The following is a 25,311-nucleotide window of genomic DNA, read 5'->3' on the forward strand; positions in this document are numbered from 1 at the left end:
TTATTCTGGCAACTTGTCTGGGTTCGAATCTAAGAAAAATTTGCATCAATCAGATCATTCATACCAAGGACTTGCACCCTATGCTTGACTCTGCTCTTCCCCGAAATATTGACCAGGCTATAATGTTAATTCCTTCCAGTATGCAGAAGAGAGCTAGCAATATCTGACTTCAGTGTGTTAACCAATCTGTTTACATAACTGTTGTAATAACGAATTTCAATCAATAAAATAATACAGTTCACAATGCTTTTTTTACAGTGATCCTAATATTTAATTTTCTGAAATAAATTACCACAAAACCCAATGATGATTAACTTCAGTATCATCACAATAATAAAGCTTGGAGCCAATTTATTTTTGCCCCTCAAAGGCTGAAACATGAGATTATATAAGTAATTGCTCATTACAGTGGCTTATTCAAAAAAACACATTCAGCTTCATAAACGCATTTGTATTTAAGAACATTTGAGTCAATTGTCCTCTGATCTAATCAAAGCATCTTTCTGTAGCCATTCTAAATCTGGACTTTCTTTGCATATTTATGGCTTCATTTTGTTGGCAACAGCCAGCATAGATGTAAAAATTGAATTCTGATTTTGTAGCAGCACAGCTGGCTTGTCAAATTCCACAGCCTGAAAAAGAATAAGTGAATATTGCAATTATCTTATCAGCATTCTAACAAATGCAGACTAATGAAAAACAGTAGGTTGTATATTCATGCTGGCAATAATGAATAATGTTGTTTCAAACAGAGTTGTGAATTTTAGCATTGTAGTAAAGATGGGCTTTGCCTATCTAATGGGGGAGGGAATACACGATCACCATCATATCACATTGCTATTCCTAGTCATACAGTTAGAGGTTAAGCTTATACCCACTAATATTTTATAATCATCAGATTAGTGACTCCATCAGTATGTTCTAGTGATTCCATTTGTACTGTGCTGCTACCTAAAGTAATAATTACCAGGATTTATACACACTGTTATGGAGAGAGAGGGGCGAGACTTCCATAAAGAGCGCGGAGAGAGGGGCGAGATTGAAGAGTGATGTCACAGGAGGTCTGTGATTTGATTGGCCAAGCGAGGACCTGCTGGTAAGTCATTGTGACAATGGGATGAACAAGTTAAAACCTTACAAGTATCTGACTCTTGGATTTTTTTTTCTAATTCAATAACTGTCTATAAAAATAATAATTGCAATGGTTTCTGTCTAATGGTCAAGTGATTAAATATATAGCTGTTTCAATTGTCCAGAAGCTGAGTGTCTGTTGGTAATGTCAGCAGAAACATACTAATCGTGTCCAAAAACGTACAGGGAATTTGTGCAATGTTGTACAGGGCATTGCTTACCTTTCCATTATCCATAACTAGAATTCTGTCACATTCCAGTACTGTGTTTATTCGATGTGCAATGGTCAGCATCGTGCAGTGTTTAAACTCTTCTCTGATGGTCTGTTGAATCAATGAATCTGTTTCTGAATCAATGGATGCTGTGGCTTCATCTAAAACTATAATCTAATGGAGTAACAATACAGCAAATTAATCATAGAGAATTTCTTCAGTAGGAAGAAAGAATTTTCATTTGCATAACACTTCTTCAACTACTTGAGAATGAAAGAGAATACTAAGAGCGCGGAGAGAGGGGCGAGATTTCAATAAAGAACACGGAGAGAGGGGCGAGACTGAAGAGTGATGTCACAGGAGGCCTGTGATTTGATTGGCCAAGCGAGGACCCGCTGGTCCATTTGTATTGTGCTGCTACCTAAAGTAATAATTATCAGGATTACCGCTGGTCCTCGCTTGTGACTGGTAAGTAGTTTTTCTTTTCATTAGTCTTTTTTTTGTCGTTGTTTTTCTTTTGTTTTTTTGGCATTGTAGTTGTATAAGTTAACCTAAGATTTAATACATGGCAGGAGATCCTAGACCCTTGTCATGATCTTTGTGTGCGATGTGGGAGTTCAGGGACACGTTCACTGACCCTGACTCCTTCACCTGTAAGAAGTGTGCCAGCTGCAGTTCCTGTTAGACCGATTGACGACTCTGGAGCTGCAGATGGACCCACTTTGGAGCATCTGTGATGCTGAGGACATTGTGGATAGCACGTTTAGCATGTTGGTCACACCGCAGGTGAAAATTACTGAGAGAGATAGAAAATGCGTGACCAAAGGACAGAGCAAGAGTAGGAAGACAGTGCAGCTGCCCCTGCGGTCATCTCCATGCAAAACAGATTTATTGATTTGGATACTGTTGGGGGAGATGGTTCTCCAGGGGAAGGCAGCAGTAACCAGGTTCATGGCACCGTGGCTGGATCTGCTGCGTAGGAGGGCAGAATGAAGAATGGAAGGGCTATATTGATAGGGAACTCAATCGTAAGGGGAATAGACAGGCAGTTCTGCGAATGCAATCAAGACTCCAGGATGCTATGTTGCCTCCCAGGTGCAAGGGTCAAGGATGTCATGGAGCGGCTGCAGGACATTCTGGGGGGGGGGGATGCAGGAAGACGGAGGGAAGTAAAACGGGGCCAGCAACAAAAAACATTAAGGGGAAAGTGTAAGGCAGAGAAGCCACAGTCAAAAATCAAAAAGGGCCACAGTACAGGGTACAGTGACTGAGGAGAGTGTGGAAAGGGAGGTGGTCAATGCAGGATTCAGGGTCTTGTACCTAAATGAGGCCAGTATACGGAACAAGGTAAATGAGCCTGTTGCGCGCAATGACATTGGCCGGTACCATTTTGTGGGCATCACAGAGACGTGGCTGCAAGGGGATAAGGCTGGGATCTAAATATCCAAGGATATAATATGTCCTATCGAAAGGACAGGCAGTTGGGCAAAGGGGGCAGGGTTGCATTGTTAGTAAGGAATTAAGTTAAATCGATAGCAAGGAGCAATATAGGATCAGAAGGCATAGAATCTCTGTGGGTAGAGTTGAGGATCGCAAAGGTAAAAAGACCCCGATGGGTCCCCAGCAGTAGTCAGGATGTGGGGAAGAAATTAAATCAGGAGATAGAAAATGCATGTAAGAAAGGCAATATTACAATAATGATGGGGCAACTTCAATATGCAGGTGGACTGGGAAAATCAAGTTGGTAGTGGATCCCAAGAAAAGGAATTTATGGAATGTCTAAAAGATTTTTTTTGGAGCAGTTTGTGACAGAGCCTACTGGAGAACAGGCAATTCTGGATTTGGTGATGTGTAATGAGGCCGACTTGATTAGGGAACTTAAGGTGAAGGAACCCTTAGGGAATTTACCCTACATTTACCATGCAGTTTGAAAGGGAGAAGCTGCAATCAGATGTAACGGTATTACAATTAAATAAGGGTAACTACAAAGACATGAGAGAGGTGCTGGCCAGAGTTGATTGGAGAAGGAGCCTAGCAGGGAAGACAGTGGAACAGCAATGGCAGGTGTTTTTGGGGGTTATTCGGGAGACACAACAGAAATTCATCCCAAGGAGGAGGAAACATGCTAAGGGGAGGAGAAGGCATCCATGGCTGACGAGGGATGTCAAGGACAGCATAAAAGCTAAAGAAAACGCATACAGAGTGGCGAGGATTAGTGGGAAGCCAGAGGATTGGGAAGCCTTTAAAATCGAGCAAAGGACAACTAAAAAAGCAATAAGGGGGGAGAAGATGAAGTATGAGTGCAAGCTAGATAGTAATATAAAGGAAGATAGGAAGAGGATTTTTCAATATATAAAAGGTAAGAGAGAGGTAAAAATAGACATTGGACCACTGGAAAATGTGGCTGGAGAAGCAATAATAGGAAACAAAGTAATGGCAGAGAAACTGAATAGTTACTTTGCATCAATCTTCACAGTGGAAGACACCAGTGGGATGCCAGAGCTCCAGGAGAACCAGGGGGCAGAGGTGAGTGCAGTTACCATTACTAAGGAGAAGTTCTGGGCAAACTGAAAGGTCTGAAGGTGGATAAGTCACCTGATCTGGATGGACTACACCCCAAGGTCCTAAAAGAGATAGCTGAGGAAATTGTGGAGGCATTGATGATGACCTTTCAGGAATCACTGGAGCCAGGAAGGGCACCAGAGGACTGGAAAGTGGCTAATGTAACACCACTGTTTAAGAAGGGAGGGAGGCAGAAGACGGGAAATTATCGTCCAGTTTGCCTGACTTCGGTCATTGGTAAGATTTTAGAGTCTGTTATTAAAGATGAGATTGCAAAGTACTTGGAAGTGCATGGTAAAATAGGACTTTGTCAAAGGGAAGTTGTGTCTGACAAATATGTTAGAGTTCTTTGAGGAGGTAACAAGGAAGTTAGACAAAGTAGAACCCGTGGACATGATTTATTTAGATTTCCAGAAGGCATTTGACAAGGTGCCGCATAGGGGACTGTTAAAGACGTTAAAAGCCCATGATGTTAAGGGTAAGATCCTGGCATGGATAGAGGATTGGCTGACTGGCAGAACGCAGAGAGTGGGGATAAAGGGGTCTTTTTCAGGATGACAGCCGGTGACTAGTGGTGTGCCTCAGGTGTCTGTTCTGGGACCACAACTTTTCACAATATACATTAATGATCTGGAAGAAGGAACTAAAGGCACTGTTGCTAAGTTTGCAAATGATACAAAGATCTGTAGAGGGACAGGTAGTATTGAGGAAGCAAGGGGGCTTCAGAAGCATTTGGACAAGCTAGGGGAGTGGGCAACAAAGTGGCAAATGAAATACAATGTGGAAAAGTGTGAGGTTATGCACTTTGGAAGGAGGAATTTAGGCATTGACTATTTTCTAAATGGGGAAATGCTTAGGAAATCAGAAGTACAAAGGGACTTGGGAGTCCTTGTTCACGATTCTCTTAAGGTTAATGGGCAGGGTCAGTCAGCAGTTAAGAAGACAAATGCAATGTTAGCATTCATGTCAAGAGGGCTAAAATACAAAACCAGGGATGTACTTCTGAGGCTGCATAAGGCTCTGGTCAGACCCCATTTGGAGTATTGTGAGCAGTTTTGGGCCCCGTATCTAAGGAAGAATGTGGTGGCCTTGTAAAGGGTCCAGAGGAGGTTCACAAGAATGATCCCTGGAATGAACAGCTTGTGGTATGAGGAACGGTTGAGAGCTCTGGGTCTGTACTCGTTGGAGTTTAGAAGGAGGAGGGGGGGATCTTATTGAAACTTACAGGATACTGTGAGGCCTGGATAGAGTGGACGTGGAGGGGATGTTTCTCTCCATGTTCACTCAATCGACTTGTAGGAAAAACTAGAACCAGAGGACACCATCTCAGACTAAAGGGACGATCCTTTAAACCAGAGATGAGGAGGAATATTTTCAGCTAGAGGGTGGTGAATCTGTGGAACTCTTTGCCGCAGAAGGCTGTGGAGGCCAAATCGCTGAGTGTCTTTAAGACAGAGATAGATAGGTTCTTGCTTAATAAGGGGATCTTATGGTCTTATGCTCCCAGTTGATGTTACTACTGTTTAGGAAGACAGGAAGGTCCCAGAATGGAACCCTGTAACTTGTAGAGATTTGTTTTACAAAATGTGGATTAACAGAGTCACAGGATTGCCAATTAGCTTTTAAAAACCCAAAAAAATCATTAAACATGAAAGTTTGACTACAATACTTTTTCACTCCCCCTTATCTTCACAGATGTACACAGACCTTAAGGATGACAAAGGTTACAAAATGTATCTTATACTATAATGTTCTTAGTAAACAGACAATCCCCATAAGCTAACAGGCTAACTGTGGTCAGACAACTCCCCACTCTGAAACCAATCTGAGTTCTGTGGATTTCTCCTTAAATTTGCCCTCAGTTGATCGTCACACGAAGGTTTCCAAATGCCAGTCTCAAAAGACAGGCTTTAGAATCTTCTTACAAACAATGCTTTCGCTCAGTTATTTTCAGCAAGGATCCACCTCCAGGATTTTCTTTTGTCTTGAATTGCCACATGCATTCAAGTTTCCATCCATCCTTTCAAGTACTCAGTCCCCAACAGAATACCAAAGTTTCAAATATAGGAAATAATGCACCAACTTTACAAATGCTTCAGATGTTTGTTTTTTCACTCGCCAATTTCACCCAGGTCTGCACATTCAGCTCTGGCTTTAGCTTGAGTGAACTGTATCCTGCTCAAATTCCAGTTTCATTTTTCCTTTTGACTTCAATCTTCATGGAAACCTCTCTTTTCAGTAACTAATTTCTAGAACTAACTTTGGTTTCTTATTCATTATTCCTTTAATGGCTTTCCTTCTTCTTGCAGAGCTTTGAGAGCTACCTTCTCTTTCGTGGTCTGGCCCTATCCAGCTTGATTTCAGTTCAACACAATGACAAGATCTTTCCTTCCTGAAGTGGCTTTTGGTGGCTAAGCAAAATTTTATTTTTTCTTATTCTTTAACTTTCACACTGTAAACTCTCTGAGCACAATTGAGATACAGTTTAAAATGAAACCATACAATACCCATACATGCAAACACCTTTGTTTAACATGAATCTAACTAGAGTTTTGCCCTTTTTTATACAAAAACACTAAATTAAACCCACTTAAATCTATACTTTGGGGTATATTTTCCAGGCTGGACGGAAAATTTAATGGACCAGTTAAAGGTCCATCTCAGGTGGGATTCCAATCTTGGGCTAGGGGTGGTCAGAAAGTCCTGTCCCTTATTTATAACATCCAACAATACAAAGATAGATCACTGAAAACTATCTCCGCTTCCTGATATTTAAGAATGAGTTATTTTAATGTAGAAATTCTGTTGTGATAGAGGCAAACAGTGCAGTAAGCTAGCCAGGCTGGGCATGGTGAGGAAGAAAGATGAAAGGTCACAATGTTTACAGAAAATGGAAATTAGTACGATAACTGATCACGCTGATCCCCATCAATCCACTGATTTATTTTACCAGTTAGAAGAGCTTGGTTTTTATACCAGAAAACACTCAAGTTTGTTTAATTTAATTTTTACAGCTTAGTTTATCTACATAACAGTGACCTTAGTTCAGTACAAAATGTAGAAGGATCATTTCGATCCAAAACATTGGCCGGGATTTTTTGGCTGGTGGGATGGTGGCGAGGGGTGCATTCAATGAGAAAACCCATTGGGTTTATCCAGCATTTTCTGTTTGTATTTCAATAAGTACTTGAGGAAGCAGTTTTAAGATTTGTAATAAGTTTTTCAATATGTGGAATGTCCTTCTTTTCAGTTTTGTTTTGCCTTTACAGGGTTAAAACTACCCACACTGCATGTGTCGGTGCTTTGATTTACTCAATGTTCTAGGTCAAAAATAATAATTCCAGATTAATGTAACTGATCTGTTTTCAGCAACTGTCCACTTTAAGATATTTCTGATAACATCTGGTTAGTCTTTTAATGCATTTCACCCTTTCATTAAAGCCTACCTTCAAGCTTCTTTTTCTTACCTTTGAGTTTCTCAGAAGCGCTCTTGCCATGCAAAGCAACTGACGCTCTCCGACAGAAAAGTTTTCCCCGTTTTCAATCACCTCTGACTCCAGTTTCTTTGGAAGTTTTGAAATCTTCAAAATAGAATCATTTTTTCACAATGAACCAGATAATAGTTGTTCTGATTCTCCCACATAAAAATTGAAAACAATCTTTAACTAGAATCGTTAACCAGAATCTTTAACCAGTGCACGAGAATTTAACCAATGCCTTTGTTGGTTATCACGATTGTGGTGATCTAAATAGTTAAATAGATGTTTCAGAACCTTCGGGCTGCAATTTCACAGCCCTTTGGTGTTGGACTGGGAGGCAGGAGGGCTGGCAATGTGACAGAGGAAAGTATCAGAAAGGGAGCCCCATGTCTTCCCGCTTCCATGGCATATTGCCAGTGGGAGGGATTTTGCAGCAAGCTGCCCTCGGTATTAAACCACTTAAGTGGTCAATTAAGGATCACTTCTTCTCTCACATGACTAATCTTTCCACATCAGGAGGGGACACCATCAAGTAAACTTGGCGGCCTACCAAGAGGTTCCTGAGAGCGGTAGGAGGGGGGTGGTAGGGCCCTCCTTCATGGGAATTCCACAGTCCATGATAGGCTTCCCTTATGACAATGGTCCCTCCCTAATGGCAACAGTGCCCCTGTGCACAACCCTGGAGGGGCCTCTTAATTCACTGCCATCGGCAAATACTGCCCTTGGATCCTGCAGCCACGGGAACAGGTTCGCATCCCACTTCTGGCTTTGGCAGCAGGACTTCAAAATTCATCATGAAATTCAGTCCTTGTGGTTAGCATTGCTGCCTACTCCGCTGAGGACCTGGGTTCGATCCCGGCGCCGGGTGACTGTCCGTGTGGAGTTTGCACATTCTCCCCGTGTCTGCCTGGGTTTCGCCCGCACAACCCAAAGATGTGCAGAGTAGGTGGATTAGCCACGTTAAATTGCCCCTCAATTGGAAAAAAATAATTGGGTCACTAAATTTATTTTAAAAATGTAATTCAGTCCTGAGTGTTACATATTTCATAATTGTTATTATTTTAGGGCTCATTCTTGCTACAGGACAAGCCTTTGCTTTGAGTCAAAGAAAACAAATTTAAGGTGTAACAAAGTCAGTATCCCATCACAAAGTAAATTTAATGCATAATCCTATGCAAACTGTTCGGATTGTGACTAGATTATAAAATAACATCCGACGTACTATGAACTGAAGTCAGTGGAGGAATGTATGTTGAATAAGACATAAAAGTGAGCTTTGGGATTGAGAATTCATGCTGCTTGCTCATTGAAGGGTGCAACTGGCATTAAGTGCAACGTTGAATTACTGTTTTCTGATTTGGCCATTCTAAATCCTGAGCGACTCATATGAGTTCAAGCTAACCTGAGCTGGCTAAAGCAAGCCTGCACCTTTTAAAGGGAAGGTGCATTTTGGCTCAAGGAGTTGATGGAATTCATCACACAGGTAGGTTGATCTTAGATTAGGATAAGTGGTCGGCACAACATCGTGGGCCGAAGGGGCTGTACTGTGCTGTACTGTTCTGTACTGTTCTATGTTCTATGTAAGTGATTTTGACCTTGAAAAGACACAAAAATAGCATAACGCAGTGGACATCAAGCTCCTCCAATGCAGTACTGGAGGCCATGGTGCAGGAGATCAACAGAAGAGAGGCCCTCCGTCCACAAAGGTCCAGGAGTTTTTCCGGGCAAACTCTTGAGAAGGCATGATAGCAGACATCCATACGGGTCACTGACAGCAGGGTAGTCCTGAGGATTTAGATGTTGTGACAAAAGAAGTTTTATTACCTCACAAGATATCGTGGTCAGTCATTGCATCTTCTGGATTCCAACAGCTGTGCCATTGCCTCACCCACTGTTCACAGCACCTCACCCTCATCTCTCACTCACCAATTTCCTTCATTCACAACTCGTAGCGAGCATTCACAGCTTCCCCTCTTCACACACATTTACCATTTATCCCACTTGATTGATACCCCATCCACCACCAATGCACTGCAGCAACTCACCAAGGCTCCTTCAACACCACCTTTTAAACCCAAGACCTCTGCCACCTAGAAGGACAAGGGCATGGGAATACCATGACCTGGAAGTTCCACTCCAAGCCACTCATCATTCTGACTTGGAGTTATACTGTCTTTGCTATATTTGGAACTTCAATGTCACTGGGTCAAAATCCTGGAAACCTCTTCCTAACAGTACAGTAGGTGTACCTACACCACATGGTACAGCACGGTAGCATGGTGGTTAGCATAAATGCTTCACAGCTCCAGGGTCCCAGGTTCGACTCCCGGCTGGGACACTGTCTGTGCGGAGTCTGCACGTCCTCCCCGTGTGTGCGTGGGTTTCCTCCGGGTGCTCCGGTTTCCTCCCACAGTCCAAAGATGTGCGGGTTAGGTGTATTGGCCATGCTAAATTGCCCGTAGTGTCCTTAAAAGGTTAAGGGGGGGGTTGTTGGGTTATGGGTATAGGGTGGGTACGTGGGTTTGAGTAGGGTGATCATTGCTCGGCACAACATTGAGGGCCGAAGGGCCTGTTCTGTGCTGTACTGTTCTATGTTCTATGTTCTATGGACTGCAACGGTTCAAGCAGGTGGTTCATTACCATCTTCCTAAGGGTAATTAGGGATGGGCAATAAATTCTGGCCTAGTCAGTGATGCCCACATTCTGTAAAATAATTAACAAAAAAAAGCCTTGTATCTCCTATCTCCCCACTTGCACATAACTATTCATGACATCCAAATCAACTGAACAGGTTGAACAATACTTACTGATACATTTCCCTCTCTCTTGCAGCACAGTCAAAGGCAATATCTGCTAACCAGCTAGGGTAGCATAGGTCTATGTCCTCATCTCAATGGAGGAGTTGGTGCTGGCCATCACTGGGGTGGGTCAAAAGGATCAAAGATGATGGTATGCACTTACCTAATCCTCCCTCTTAAATCCTATTTCCCTCCCTGCACACAATCACTTCTGATTTCCAAGCTGCAGGAGTTCTAAGTTTGCACCTCATGCTATCCCCCACCCCTTCCCACGACCGTACTGTTTTACATTTCTCCTTTCAGTGGTATGGGCAAGTGAAGTGCAAGATAAATAGACTGAAGATAATGAAATATCATCACTTGACCACACACTTCAGGCTATCAGCTACAGATGCTAAAAGAGTGTGGACTTTAGAGGGCAGCTTCAAGGTGAAATGGTGAGTTGTTGAACATGAGTGACCTGCAGCCAGGGAAAAGCGTTCCCATCAGAGAATCTCACTGCCAACAAACGGCTGGAACATTCCCACCATGATCTGGAATTCTTGCTGAAATAATCTAGAAAACAACAGCTGCTGTGATTATGGAAAACTGTTTTTTGTGCAACTAGACATTACAAAAACAATGTAATGTTCTAAAGTAGTTGCTAAAAGTACAACGTAAATAATTATCCATGCTCTATAAAAGACCACAGGAGTATAATCACCTGATTTATTAATATTTATGAGCATAGTGTGAATTGTTTTAAGCATACCATATCTTTCATATAGGTCCTTTCGAGAGCTTCCCAAATAGTTTCCTCTTTGTAATTTCCATAAGGGTCTAAGTTGTACCTTTGGAAAAGTACAGAATTTAATTAATTGGAGATAAATTCAAGTCAATATTGATATAAATGACTATGGAACTGAAGTAAAGTGCTATTATTTTAAAGGAGGCAGCTGGGCAGCACGGTGGTGCAGTGGTTAGCCCTGCAGTCTCACGGCGCTGAGGTCCCAGGTTCGATCTTGACTCTGGGTCACTGCCCGTGTGGAGTTTGCACATTCTCCCTGTGTTTGGGTGGGTGGTAGGTGCAAGGTAATATGTGCAAGATAGGTGGATTGAACATGCTAACTTGCCCCTTAATTAGAAAAAATGGGGCGGGATTCTCCAGCAACCCCCCCCCCCCCCCGCTAGGTCGGAGATCACGCTCCCACCGGCTGCCGAATTCTCCGGCACCGGAGATTTGGTGGGGGCGGGAAATCGTGCCGCGCCGGTCGGCGGCCGCAGGCAGCAGCCCCCCCGATGATTCTCCGGGCTGAGTGGCGGCCTAACTTTTTCCCAGTCCCACTGGCGTAAATTAGAGTAGGTCCTTACCGGCGGGACCTGGCGGCGCGGGCAGCCTCCGGGGTTCTCGGGGTGGTGTGGGGGGGCATGGGGGTTGTGGCCCCGGGAGATGCCCCCATGGTGGCCTGGCCCGCGATCGGGACCCACCGACCCGTGGGCCGGCCTGTGCCGTGGTGGCACTCTATTCTTCCGCACCGGCAGCTGTAGCGGTCCGCCATGGCCGGTGCGGAGACAATGTCCTCTGTGCATGCGCTGCGATGACGCCAGCACATGCTGGTGCTCCCGCACATGTGCCAACTCGCGGAGGCCCTTTGGCGCCGGTTGGTGTGGCGCCAAGCCCCTTCCCCGCCGTCCAGCGCGGCGCAAAATACTTCGGGGCTGGCCTAGCCCCTGAAGGTGCGGAGGATTGCGCACCTTTGGGGCGACCCAACGCCAGAGTGGTTTACGCCACTCCTTCCCGCCGGACTTGCCCGCCCTGCCGATTATGGCAGAATTCTGCCCATGAATTGGGTACTCTAAATTAATTTTAAAAATAACAAAAATTTTAAAGGAGGCAGTTTCTTGGTTATCAAGATGCTAAATGCTACAGAAATGGAAACAAAATAATGCAAGATTTAAAGTTCAGTAAAACATTCAAACAAACCAATTTGACAGGATATTGGCCATGTTATTAATTACTCATCCTGCCACCTCAGCCAATGAGGTACATTTTCCAGCCCTGGGGCGAAATTCTCTGCGGACCGACGTGACGCCCATTTCCGGCGGGAAAAAGCGGTGCGCATGACTCCGGCGTCCGGGCCTTCTTTTAAGCTGGCAATCTCCGTTCCCGGAAGGGCCAGCAGCGGACTGACGCGATAGGCGTCAGTTTCACCAGCTGCGGAAGTGGCGAGTCCCGGCGTTTGTGTGGTGGGGAGAGAGAGAGACCCAGTGGTGGGGGGAGAAGAAGAGCGACCCAGCATTTGGGGGGGGGGGGGAGAGAAGAGCGACCCGGCATTGGGGGGGGGGGGGGTGGGGAGAAGAGCGACCCGGCATTGGGGGGGGGAGAAGAGCGACCCGGCATTGGGGGGGGGGGGGGAGAAGAGCGACCCTGCATTGGGGGGGGGGGGGGGGGAGAAGAGCGACCCGGCATTTGGGGGGGAGAGAGAGAGAGAGAGACAGACCCGGCGTTGGGGGGTTTGCGGCGTTGAGTTGAGAGGAGAGGGGGGGGGGTTTGCGGCGTTGAGTTGAGAGGAGAGGGGGGGGGGTTTGCGGCGTTGAGTTGAGGGGCGAGCGTCGTTGGAGGAGGGTAGGGGTGGTGAAGGGGGTAGGGGTGGTGAGGGGGGGTTGGGGTAGGGGCAGCGGCGTGCAAAGGAGGGGGGCGACGGATGCCCGGGGCCAACGCACCGCCCCCCCTCTGCACGCAGCTGCCCCTACCCCAAGCCCCTCCCCTCACCACCCCTACCCCCCTCCAACGCCGCCCCCTCTCTCAACGCCGCAACCCCCCCTCAACGCCAGTACCCCCCCCTCTCTCAACGCCGCACCCCCCCCCCCACTAACGCCGCACCCTCCCCCCCCCCCCCACTAACGGAGGAAGGAAGGGGGGAGGAGGAAGGAAGGGGGGGAGGAGGAGAGAGGGGGGGTGTGTGGGTACCGGCCTTCAGAGGGAGGGGGAGGGGGGTGTGGGTACCGTTGCGTTGAGGGGGGGGGACCCGGCGTTGGGGGGGGGGACCTGGCGTTGAGACGGGGGGTGCGGCGTGAGGGGGGGTTGCGGCGATGAGGGTGGGGGGTTGCGGCGTTGCGAGAGATGGGGGGCGGCGTTGGAGGGGGGTAGGGGTGGTGGGGAGGGGGGTAGGGGTGGTGAGGGGGGTAGGGGCGTTGGAGGGAGGTAGGGGTGGTGAGGGGGGGTGGTTGGGGTAGGGGGCAGCGGCGTACAGAGGGGGGGGGCGACGGTGCGTTGGCCCCGGGCATCCGTCGCCCCCCCTCGCTGCACGCCGCTGCCCCCAAACCCCCCCCCACCACCCCTACCCCCTCCACCACCCCTACCCCCTCCACCACCCCTACCCCCTCCAACGCCCCTACCCCCTCCCCACCACCCCTACCCCCCTCCCCACCACCCCTACCCCCTCCCCACCACCCCTACCCCCTCCCCACCACCCCTACCCCCCCAATGCCGCAACCCCCCCAATGCCGCAACCCCCCCAATGCCGCAACCCCCCCCCAATGCCGCAACCCCCCCCAATGCCGCAACCCCCCCCATGCCGCAACTCCCCCCAATGCCGCAAACCCCCCCAATGCCGCAACCCCCCCCCATGCCGCAACCCCCCCCCCCAATGCCGCAACCCCCCCCCAATGCCGCAACCCCCCCCCAATGCCGCAACCCCCCCCCCAATGCCGCAACCCCCCCACCCCCAATGCCGCAACCCCCCCCCCCCCCCAACTGCCCTCGGACACTGAACGGCGTCAACCATCATCAATGGTTGACGCCGTTTTAAAGCTACTCTGTTTTTCGCCGACGTGACCCGTGGCCACGTCGGCGGGACTTCGGCCCATCCGGGCCGGAGATTTGTTGAAACAAAAATATTATGACATCCTGCCGGCGCCAGCTGTTTTCAGAGGCTGCCGGCGGGATTTGCACAACGCCGGTTTTTGGCCGGTCAGAGAATAAAAAACCCTGCGGGAGCGGGATTAACGCCGCTGCCGGCCGATTCTCCGACCCTGCGTGGGGTCGGAGAATTTCGCCCCTGTAAGGAGACATTATCAGATTTAACACAAGCACAGGCAGATAATACTTTGGAAATAGCTGCAAGTTTTCAAATTGATTCAATGTTCTCTGATTGTAATAAATTCCTGTTCATGGATTTGAATCTTGATGAGAATATATGAATATTACAACATTTCTACTTTCATTTCAAAAGGGGAAGGGAAGCGGTGACACAGCGATCTGAACCTAATTGTTTAATGCTTCAATTAAGGTTTGTGGTGCTCACTTTTTAATTCCGAAGAATTCCTCTGGGAAATAAAATTCTGATGCCTGATAATGATTCCAAAATCACATAGAATTTCATGTGAATTGTCTACCAAAAAAGTAGCAAGGGTACCTGGCTTTATTAATGAACATTTTTGTTGATTGAATTATGTCTGCATGACAACTGTTTTCTTGGCTAATGGTAATTTTTGACAGTCCCTGATTTTCCTACTTGTTTGTTCCTAACTTGGACCATGTGCACCACAATAGCAGGAATGCGGGTTTGCAGCTCACGTAAAGGTGTCAAATGTAGGTCATAAATTCTGCTATAGGATGAGATACGACCAAAGGTCCAATTGGTTGTGCTGCTGTGAGTGGCTTGGATTGGACTGGATTTGTTTATTGTCACATGTACTAAGGTACAATGAAAAGTATTTTTCTGTGAGCAGCTCAACAGATCATTAAGGGGCAGCACGGTGGCCTAGTGGTTAGCACAACCGCCTCACGGCGCTGAGGTCCCAGGTTCGATCCCGGCTCTGGGTCACTGTCCGTGTGGAGTTTGCACATTCTCCCCGTGTCTGCGTGGGTTTCACCCCCACAACCCAAAAATGTGCAGAGTAGGTTGATTGGCCACGCTAAATTGCCCCTTAATTGGAAAAATAATTGGGTAATGTAAATTTAAAAAAAAAACAGATCATTAAGTACATGAAAAGAAAAGGAAATAAAAGAAAATACATAACAGGGCAACACAAGGTACACAATGTAATTACATAAGCATCGGCATTGGATGAAGCATACAGGAGTCAGTCCATAAGAGGGTCGTTTAGAAGTCTGTTAACAGTGGGGAAGAGGGCAGCACGGTGGCCTAGTGGTTAGCACAGCCGCCTCACGGCACTGAGGTCCCAGGTTCGATCCCGGCTCTGGGTCACTGTCCTTGTGGAGTTTGCACATTCTCCCCGTGTCTGCGTGGGTTTCGCCCCCACAACCCAAAAATGTGCAGAGTAGGTGGATTGGTCACACTAAATTGCCCCTTAATTGGAAAAAAATAATTGGGTACTCTAAAATTTAAAAAAAACAGCGGAGAAGAAGCTGTTTTGAGTCTGTTTGCGCATGTTCTCAGACTTCTGTATCTCCTGCCCAATGGAAGAAGTTTGAAGAGTGAGTAAGCCGGGTAGGAGGGGTCTTTGATTATGCTGCCCACTTTCCCCAGGCAGCGGGAGGTGTAGATGGAGTCAATGGATGGAAGGCAGGTTTGTGTGATGGACTGGGCTGTGTTCACGACACTCTGAAGTTTCTTGCGGTCCTGGGCTGAGCAGTCGCTTACCAGGCTGTGATGCAGCCAGATAGGATGCTTTCCATGTTGCATCTGTAAAAGTTGGTAAGAGTTAATGTGGACATGCCGAATTTCCTTAGTTTCCTGAGGAAGTATAGGCGCTGTTGTGCTTTCTTGGTGGTAGCGTCGACGTGAGTGGACCAGGACAGATTTTTGGAGATGTGTACCCCATGGAATTTGAAACTGCTAACCATCTCCACCTCGGCTCCGTTGATGCTGACAGGGGTGTGTACAGTTCTTTGCTTCCTGAAGTCAATGACCTTCTCTTTAGTTTTGCTGGCATTGAGGGAGAGTTGTCACAGCACCATTCCACTAGGTTCTCTATCTCCCTCCTGTATTCTGACTCGTCATTATTTGAGATCTGGCCCACTATGGTCGTATTGTCAGCAAACTTGTAGACGATAGTCTGGTTCTATAAATGACTATGGAATTGAAGCAAGATAAAGTAAGATCTTAAAGAAGGCAGTTTCTTGGTTATCAAAATGCTAAACCCATCTATTCCAGGATAGAAACCTGGGAACAAGTGTCTGCACATTTAAGGGAAGTGAAGTATGCAGGAAAGGTTCCAAAAGAGGAAACATGGAGCAAGTTGAAAATAAAACAATATTGTATTAATAATAATAATAATAATCACTTATTGTCACGAGTCGGCTTCAATGAAGTTACTGCGAAAAGCCTCTAGTTGTCACATTCAGGCGCCTGTTCGGGGAGGCCAGTTCGGAAATTGAACGCGCGCTACTGGTCTTGTTCTGCATTACAAGCCAGCTTTTTAGCCCACTGTGCTAAACCAGCCCTGGACATGCTGTCAACATCTGCTAAAAATTGTGGAATATATGAAGAGTTCCTACCTCACTGTGCCAGCAAACAGAACTGGGTCCTGTGGAATGACTGAAAGTTTACTTCGCAGATCTTCCAAAGCAACAGTGCAAACATCGATGTCGTCAATCAGGATGGTCCCTGTGAGTGGTTCAACTAGCCTGAACAAGGCAACACTCAGTGATGATTTGCCTGCAACATAAATTGCTAATATTTTGGAAGGTTCTTTGTATGTTATCAAAGTGATATGAATGTTGGCTTCTTTTTTCATCTACATACTGCCCCTTAGTGACATAATCTGAAAATCACAACATTAGATTCCACAGGTACCTTCATCCATGCCTTCGTTACTTCTGTACTTTTCCAGCCGGCAGCTCTCTGTCCTCCAGCCTTCTACCCTCTGTAAACTTTCAGTCATCCAAATCTTTGCTGCCTGTGTTATAACTCATTTCAAATCACCCACCACCCTATAATTGCCGACCTACATTCGTTCCTGGTGGAGCAAAGCTTCGATTTTAAATCCCTTGCTTTCATAACCATAGGGCTTCATCCATCGCTACCTCTGGAATATCCTTCAGCTGACAACCCTCAGAAATTTGTGCTCACCTCGTTCTGGCCTTTAAAACACCTCTGATTTGAATTGCTCCACCATTAACAGGTGCCCTCAGCTGCCTAGGCCCTAAGCTCCAGATTTCCCTCCCTAAACCTCCCAGTTTCAGTTCCTATCTTTCCACCTTTTGTTTAAATATAAATTTAGAGTACTGATGTACCATCAATTGGACGTGAGACACGATAAAGGTCCAAACTTAGGCTTTAATCAGCTAAATGTTAGCCCGGTGGTCGACTACAGTGAAAGGCTGACCGCCGGGACCTCTGGGTACTTATACCCTGCCTTGGAAGCGGGGTCTACTTACCTCTCGATCAATTGGTGAGCAGTCACATGACTAGTCTCAGCCAATCAGCCGAGAGGCACATGACCAGCCAGAGCCAATGGGAAACTGGTGCTCTGCACCAATGGCAGCGCTCCTAGTCATACCACGACAAGTACCCAATTTTTTTTTCCAAAGGGACAATTTAGTGTGGCCAATCCACCTGCCCTGCACATCTTTGAGTTGTGGTGATGATACCCATGCAGACACAGGAAGAATGTGCAAACTCCACACCAAGAGTGACCCGGGTCTTCAACGTTGTGAGGCAGCAGTGCTAACCACTGTGCCACCATGTCACCTCCTTCAAGACATTCCTTGAAACCTCAGTTTTGTCATGGGCCCTAATATCTCTCCTTTGATAACATTCCTTTGAAATGACTGAGGTTATTTTACTGCATTGTGAACCAAGATTTGGGGAATATTATAACTGAAAGAAAGAACAAACTCAGATTTGCACAGTGTCCCTCACAACATCCCAAATGCTTTACAGCCAATTAAGTACTGCTGAAGTGTCGTCACTGTTATGATATTGGAAATGTAGCAATCCGTATGTTCACAATAAAGTTCCACAAATAGCAATGTGATAGTGACCAGATTATCTGGGGCGGGATTCTCCGACCCCACCGCCGGGTTGGAGAATCGCCAGGGGCGGCGTGAATCCTGGTCCCCTTGGCGATTCTCCGGCCCGCGATGGACCGAGTAACCGCCTGTTTTCGGCGGCATATGTTATGACAGATATTTGCCGGCGGGACCTGGCTCCGCGGGGAGCCTCCGGGATCCTCGGGGCGGACGCGGGGGGATCTGGCCCCGGGGGGTGCCCCCATGGTGGCCTGGCACGCGAGCGGAGCTCACCGATCCGCGGGTGGGCCTGTGCCATGGGGGCACTCTGTTCCTCCACGCCGGCTGGTGTACCAATCTGCAACAGCTGGCGCGGAGATGAACCCCCTGCGCATTCGCTGGGGTGACGCCAGTACACGCTGGTGCTCCCGCGCATGCGCCAACTCACGCCGGCTGGCAGAGGCCCTTCGGCGCTGGTTGGCATGGCACCATGCCCTTCCACGCTGGCTGGCGCGGTGCAAACCACTCCGGCATCGGCCTAGCCCCTGAAGGTGCGGAGGATTTGGGGTGGCCTGACGCTGGAGTGGTTCACACCACTCCTTTGTGCCCCACCGGTTTCTGAAGAATCCGGCCCCTGTTTCCTTTTCGAGAAGTGAGAGTTAAATATTGACCAACGCACCAGGGGCACAGTGGTACTGTAGTTAGCACAGCTGTGTCACAATGCCAAGGAGCTGGATTCGATTCCGGTCTTGATTGACTGCGTGGCGTTTGCACTTTCTCCTGTGCCTCCATGGGTTTCCTCAGGGTGCTCCGCTTTACTCCCACAGCCCATAAATGTGCAAGTTAGATGGATCAACCATAATCAATGCACCGGGTTATGAGGATAGAGCGGTGGAGTGGGCCCAGGTAAAGTGCTCTTTTAGAGGGTTGGTGCAGACTCGATGAGCTGAATGGCCTCCTTCTGCACTGCAGTGATTCTATGGATTTAGTGAAAGGTATGTCCACCGATCGTCGGGCCGGTGTCTCTAAAAGATGCACTGTTTTCCCTCCGCCGTCCCGCAAGATCAAGCCGCCATGTCTTGCGGGGCAGCGGAGGGGAAGACGGCAACCGCGCATGCGCGGGTTCGCTCCGGCCAACCTGCGCATGCGCGGCTGACGTCACTTCGGCGCCGCCAGCCGCGTCATTCCCAGCGCGCCGCTTTGACGCAAGCGCAAGGCCCGGCGTGTGGAATTCACGCACTGCCGCTCCTAGCCCCCCCCCCCCCCCCCGGGTGAGAGAATAGGGGGCGAGGAGCGGCCTCCGACGCCGGAGTGAAACACTCCGGGTTTCACTTCGGCGTCAGCTGTTTGTCTCCCGATGGGAGAATTCCACCCAGTATTCCATGTGTGGTCTTACCAATGTCTTGTACAACTTCAACAAGACATCCCAACTTCTGTAATCAATATACTGACCAATAAAACCTTGCATATTGAATGCCTTCTTCACCACCCTCTCCACCTGCGACTCCACTTTCAAGGAGCTATGAACCTGTACTCCTACATCTCTTTGTTCTGTAACTCTCCCCAATCAGCAACCATTAACTGAGTAGGTTCTGCCCTGATTTGATCTATGAAAATGCATCACCTCACATTTATCCTAATTAATCTCCATCTGCCCTTCGTCAGCCCACTGGCCCAACTGGTCAAGATCTTGTTGCAATCTTATGTTACTTTCTTCACTATCCACTATGCCCCCAATCTTGGTGTCATCTGCAAACTTACTAAACATGCCTCCTACATTCTCATCCAAATCATGCATATATATAACAAATAACAGTGGACCCAGCACCGATCCCTGAGGCACACCCCTGGTCACAGGCCTCCAGTTTGAAAAACAACCCTCCAAAACCACCCATTGGCTTCGGTCACCATGCCAATTTTGTATCCAATTGGCCACCTCACAATGGATTCCGTGCGATTTAACCTTTTGCAACAATCCATCATGCGACACCTTGTCAAAGGCCTTGACTTTCCCTAATTAGCCCTTGCCTATCTAAATGCCTGAGGATGTCCCTCAGAATACCTTCAATTTACCCACTACAGATCGGTCTGTAGTTCCCAGGCTTATCCCTACAGCCCTTCTTAAACAAGGGCACAACATGAAATAGCAAAATAACTGCCTTGACTGGTCAGAGGTTGTAACGAGATGCAATTATGTGGGAATAATTATATTATAATCACTGTTTCCCATGTGTTCAAAGATGTCCAGATTGGTGGATTGACCATGATTAATTGCCCTTCGTGTCCAAAAAGGTTAGGTAGGGTTACTGGGTCATGGAGATAGCGTGGCGGTGTGGACTTAAGTGGGGTGCTCTTTCCAAGGGCCGGTGCAGACTCGATGGGCCGAATGGCATCCTTCTGCACTGTAAATTTTATGATTCCATGATTTGTTACCCTCCAATCTTCTGGCGCCCCTCCTTTGGCTGTCGATGATTCAAATATCTCAGCTAGGGGGCCGGCAATTTCCTCTCTAGCTTCCCACAATGCCTGGGATAAATTTCATCAGGTCCGGGAGATTTATCTATCTTGATGCGCTTTAATACCTCCAGCACCTCCTTCTCTGTAATATGTACACTCCGCAAGACATCACTTTTTATTTTCCCAAATTCCCTTTCTCAACAGGAAATACTGATGAGAAATATTCCTTTAGAAAAATATTCTCCCATACCTTGTGGATCTGCACATAGATGACCTTGTTTATCCTTAAGAGGCCCTACCCTCTCCCTAGTCACCTGTTTACCCTTTATGTATATGTAAAAGCTTTTTTGATTTTACTTTGCCTTATCTGCCAAGACAATCTTGTCATGTCCCCTTTTTGCCCTCCTGATTTCTCTCTTAACTCTACTCCAACAAGCCCTATACTCTTCAAGGGATCCACTTGATCCCAGCTGCCTATGCTTATCATATGCCTCCTTCCTATTGACCATGGCCTTAATATCCCGAGTCATCCAGGGTTCCCTCCTTCTACCAGCCTTCCCCTTCACTCTAGAAGAATGTGCTCAACCTGAACTCTAGTTAACACATTTTTGAAAGTCTCCCACTTACTAGCTGTCTCCTTGTTTGCAAACAGGCACCCCCAATCAACGTTTGAAAGTTCCCGCCTCATACCCTCGAAATTGGCCTTGCTCCAATTTAGAATTTTAACTTTTGTGCCAGAACTATCATTCTCCATAGCTATCTTAAAATTAATGGATTTATGGTCACTGGTTCCAAAGTGATCTCTCACTAATTCTTCCGTCCCCTCCCGTCCTTATTCCCCAAGAGGAGGTCAAGTTTTGCCCTCTTTCTAGTCAGGCCATCCACATATTGAATGAGGAATTCTTCCTGAATACACTCGACAAATTTCTCTCCATCCAAACCCCTAGTGCTGTGGCTGTTCCAGTTAATGTTGGGAAAGTTACAGTCCCCAACTATTTTGGAGTTTCTACAACATGACCAAAAATGTATTCTAGATCATTGTGTTTTTAGACAAACAATGATTGAAACAATTCCAGAAAGTAAAATGGGCCACCTAAACAACATAGGCTTTTGGGAACACATGGGAACAGTGACTACAGTATAATTATTCACTACTGTGTCCCACATAACTGCATCTCTTGTTATAACCTCTGACTAGTCAAGGCAGTTATTTTGCTATTTCATTTATTGATGTATTCTATTGTCATAATCAAAAGCAGGTTTTCAAATGTCTTACCTGATCCAGTTCTTCCAACAATTCCGATTTTCTCCTGAGCTTCTATATTTAAATGCAATCCTTTTAGGACTATTGGAGTGTTTTCTCTGTATTTCATCTGATAATTCTTAAATGCTATTGCACCACGATTAGGCCATTCCTTCGAAACAGTTGCATTTTTAACATGAAATGGGGCTTCTGAAACACACGTCTGATAGAAGTATATAATTGTAAATAACTGTGAAGGAAAAGTATTTCAGTCAATTAGGATTCAGAATGTATGTGTGTCTTGATGTGCTTACCAGTACATATTCCAATATTCGTTCTACAGATATGAATTTGGCTTTTGTTTCAACTCCCACTCTTGTGCAGAGTTGGCATAATCCTGTCAGCTGTAAGTAATGAACACTTTGAATTCAATACTGTACATAGTGTTAATATACGATGAACAATCAAGGAACAAAGACACTTTACAGCCTTTTGGACTCAGCATTATGCTTAACAATTTCTGACCATGTTCTCTGCCACTATTTATTTTTACATTTCCTTTGCAGATTTCCGTTTTATTCTTGTTTTACTTTTGTTTTTGCTCTACATTATTCTGCCACTCCCGCCTCATCTAGACAGATCTTTTTTACTTATCGCGCGCTATTGGTCTTGTACCAACAAGCCTTTTATCATCCATCAATCCTGTCTTCCAATTTTTTACAGATCTCCTCTATTGTTCTCTTTCCACCCTTTTTCCACCCCCCACCATTTCACTTGTTTAAACCTGTCACATTTTCTCAATTAAACACTATTGACCTGAAATGTTGGCCGGGATTTTCAATTGCTTGTAGGACTTGATTTAAAAACTGCATTGCTGGAGTGTGGCATGTCATATTATTGTCTCTGACAGTGGGAGTTGGGAACGGGGAACCTGTTAACGTTCGATGAATGTCCATTAAGTTATTTGAGGAACTTGTTAACAGGCCAAGAAAGGAATTTTACAAAGTAGAAATAGTCAAACCCAAACAGTCTGTTCTACATTAATAAACAGCTGTTGGGATTAAAATGAGCAGAAGGTAAAGGTTTTTCATGGTGAATAATTTCGGAAGCTGGGGGATCTTCTTCCAGAACATGTGCTTTACCTTCCATTTGGCCACTTTCGTGCCGGTAAGCTGTTGGTCCTCCGAGGGCAGCTGCCTTTGCTGCTTTCATTCTGCAGACATCTCCTGCCTCCTGGTGTCACTAAGTGACACTAATTGACGGCCAACTTCACTTCTGTCTCAATGAGTGCAATTATATTATGTGAGGTGAGTTTTCTGTGTTGTGAGGGGGATGGTGGTGGGGATTTTTGACTTTGTATTATTTTGATTAGTATTATTTTGATCTGTATTATGGCGAGAGTTTGGCTTTGTTTTTCTTTACACTGAGTTTGGTTGGTGTCTGTTTCTTAAAGTGGGCGGTTGTCGAGTTTGGGTTGATGATGGCGACGGTTTCGATGGGTGGGGGGAGGGCAGGTAGGCAACAATAGGTGAGAGACATGCTGGTGCCGGAGCTGTGGGCCACCAGGCTAGCTGGGTGAGCTAGTCTGTGGGAGCACAGTGGGGGGGGTGGGGGGGGGGGGGGGGGGGGGTGTATACAATCAGATTAGGGATGGGGTTAGGTTACAGAGTGTTGTTGCTGGGAGGGGGGGTTGTTCGGCTGATGAGGGAAGGATTTGATTTTAGAAGTGGAGAAGAGGTCGGGGATGGGCGCTGCCAGGAGGCAGGGCCACAGAGGCGTGGGGCAGGGGCTGGGGCAGACCCAGGAAAGGGGATGGCTGACCGGCATGGGGGGGGGGGGCACGGTGCCCCCCAACTAGGCTGGTCATGTGGAACGTTAGAGGGCTAAATGGGCCGGTGAAGAGGGCAAGTGGTGGATGGAGGCGGTAGCTTGGTCGGCGATGCGGCGGGTGTGAACAGGGTTTTCAAGGACTTTTATAGCAGACTCTATAGCTCGGAGCCCCCCACGGGGCCGGAGGGGTGAGACATTTCTTAGACAGCCTGACATTCCCAAAAGTGGGTAGGGAGCTAGTAGAAGGGATGGGCGCCCCGATCAGAGTTGAGAAGATATTAGAGGGCTTAAAGGCTATGCAGTCAGGTAAAGCCCCGGGGCCGGATGGGTACCCGGTAGAATTTTATAAAATGTTCTCCGGGATATTGGGGCCGCTGCTGGTCAATTGTTTTAATGAGGCAAGGGACAGAGGTGTGCTGCCCCAGACGATGTTGCAGCCTACTATCTCCTTGATTTTAAAACGGGACAAGAACCCGGAGTTGTGTGGGTCCTATAGGCCGATCTCCCTGCTTAACGTGGATGCTAAACTGCTGGCAAAGCTTTTGGCCACTAGGATTGAGGATTGTGTGCCGAGTGTTATTAGGGAGGATCAAACAGGGTTCGTTAAAGGTAGGCAACTGGTGGCGAATATAAGAAGATTGCTCAATGTGATCATGATGCCCCCAAAGGGAAAAAGGTGTTTGACCGGGTAGAGTGGGAGTACTTATGGGAGGTGCTGGGACGGTTTGGATTTGGGGTGGGTTTCATCGACTGGGTCAGGCTGTTATATCAGGCCCGGGGGTGAGTGTGAGGACAAATAGGACGACTATTTTTGACTGCACCGGGGCGAGACAGGGATGCCCCCTCTCCCCACTGCTGTTTGCGCTAGCTATAGAGCCACTGGCAATTGCTCTGAGGGTTTCTGAGAGTTGGAAGGGGCTGGTTCGGGGAGGGGTGGAACATAGTTTCATTGTATGCAGACGACCTCTTTTGTACGTTTCGGACCTGATAGTGGGGATGGACAGAATCATGGTGACCCTGGGGGAATTCGGCCGGTTTTTGGGGTACAAATTGAATATGACAAAAAGTGAAATGTTTGTAGTTTAGGAGAGGGGCCAAGGGGACCGGCTGAGGGAGCTGCCATTCCGTTAGTTGGGGACAGTTTCAGGTACCTGGGAATACAAGTGGCGCGGGAATGGGGTCGACTGCACAAGCTGAACCTGTCCCGGCTGGTAGATCAAATGCAAGGGGAGATCCGGAGGTGGGATGTGCTCCCGCTGTCATTAGCTGGGAGAGTACAGACAGTTAAAATGACGGTCCTCCTAAGGTTCTTATTCGTGTTCCAGTGTCTCCCCATTTTCATTCCACGTTCCTTTTTTAAGAGGGTAAGCAAGATCATTTTGGGCTTTATATGGGCGGGTAAGTCCCTGCGAGTGAAGAGGGTGATGCTCGAGCGGAACCAGGGGGAAGGGGGGCTTGCACTGCCGAATTTCAGCAAATATTATTGGGCGGCTAACGTAGCCATGATATGGAAGTGGGTGGTGGTGGGGGGGGGTCGACTTGGGAGCGGGTGGAAGCAGCCTCATGGCGGGGTACCAGTCTGGGGGCGTTGGTGATGGCACCTCTGCCATTCCCGCCAGCGCGCTTCTCCACCAGTCCTTTAGTGGTGGTGGCCCTTCGGATCTGGGGACAGTGGAGGAGGCACGTTGGAGCAACGGGA

The 25,311-nt window shown here is 47.2% G+C and overlaps 1 protein-coding gene across 1 annotated transcript in view; it reads right to left on the minus strand.

The window, feature by feature from the left end:
* Window positions 1-307: 307 nt before the first annotated feature.
* Window positions 308-25,311, minus strand: part of LOC119970881 (multidrug resistance-associated protein 9-like) — a 235,416-nt gene continuing 210,412 nt past the window's right edge. Inside the window, exons 23-29 of the mRNA XM_038805989.1 lie at window positions 22,097-22,186; window positions 21,816-22,005; window positions 16,628-16,787; window positions 10,934-11,012; window positions 7,373-7,486; window positions 1,353-1,517; window positions 308-632 (exon numbers count right to left, since the gene is read on the minus strand). Coding sequence (XP_038661917.1) covers window positions 540-632; window positions 1,353-1,517; window positions 7,373-7,486; window positions 10,934-11,012; window positions 16,628-16,787; window positions 21,816-22,005; window positions 22,097-22,186 — 891 coding nt within the window. The 3' untranslated portion in view covers window positions 308-539. The remainder of the gene's footprint in view (window positions 633-1,352; window positions 1,518-7,372; window positions 7,487-10,933; window positions 11,013-16,627; window positions 16,788-21,815; window positions 22,006-22,096; window positions 22,187-25,311) is intronic.

Source organism: Scyliorhinus canicula, chromosome 9 (assembly GCF_902713615.1).
Source record: "Scyliorhinus canicula chromosome 9, sScyCan1.1, whole genome shotgun sequence".
Taxonomy (NCBI): domain Eukaryota; kingdom Metazoa; phylum Chordata; class Chondrichthyes; order Carcharhiniformes; family Scyliorhinidae; genus Scyliorhinus; species Scyliorhinus canicula.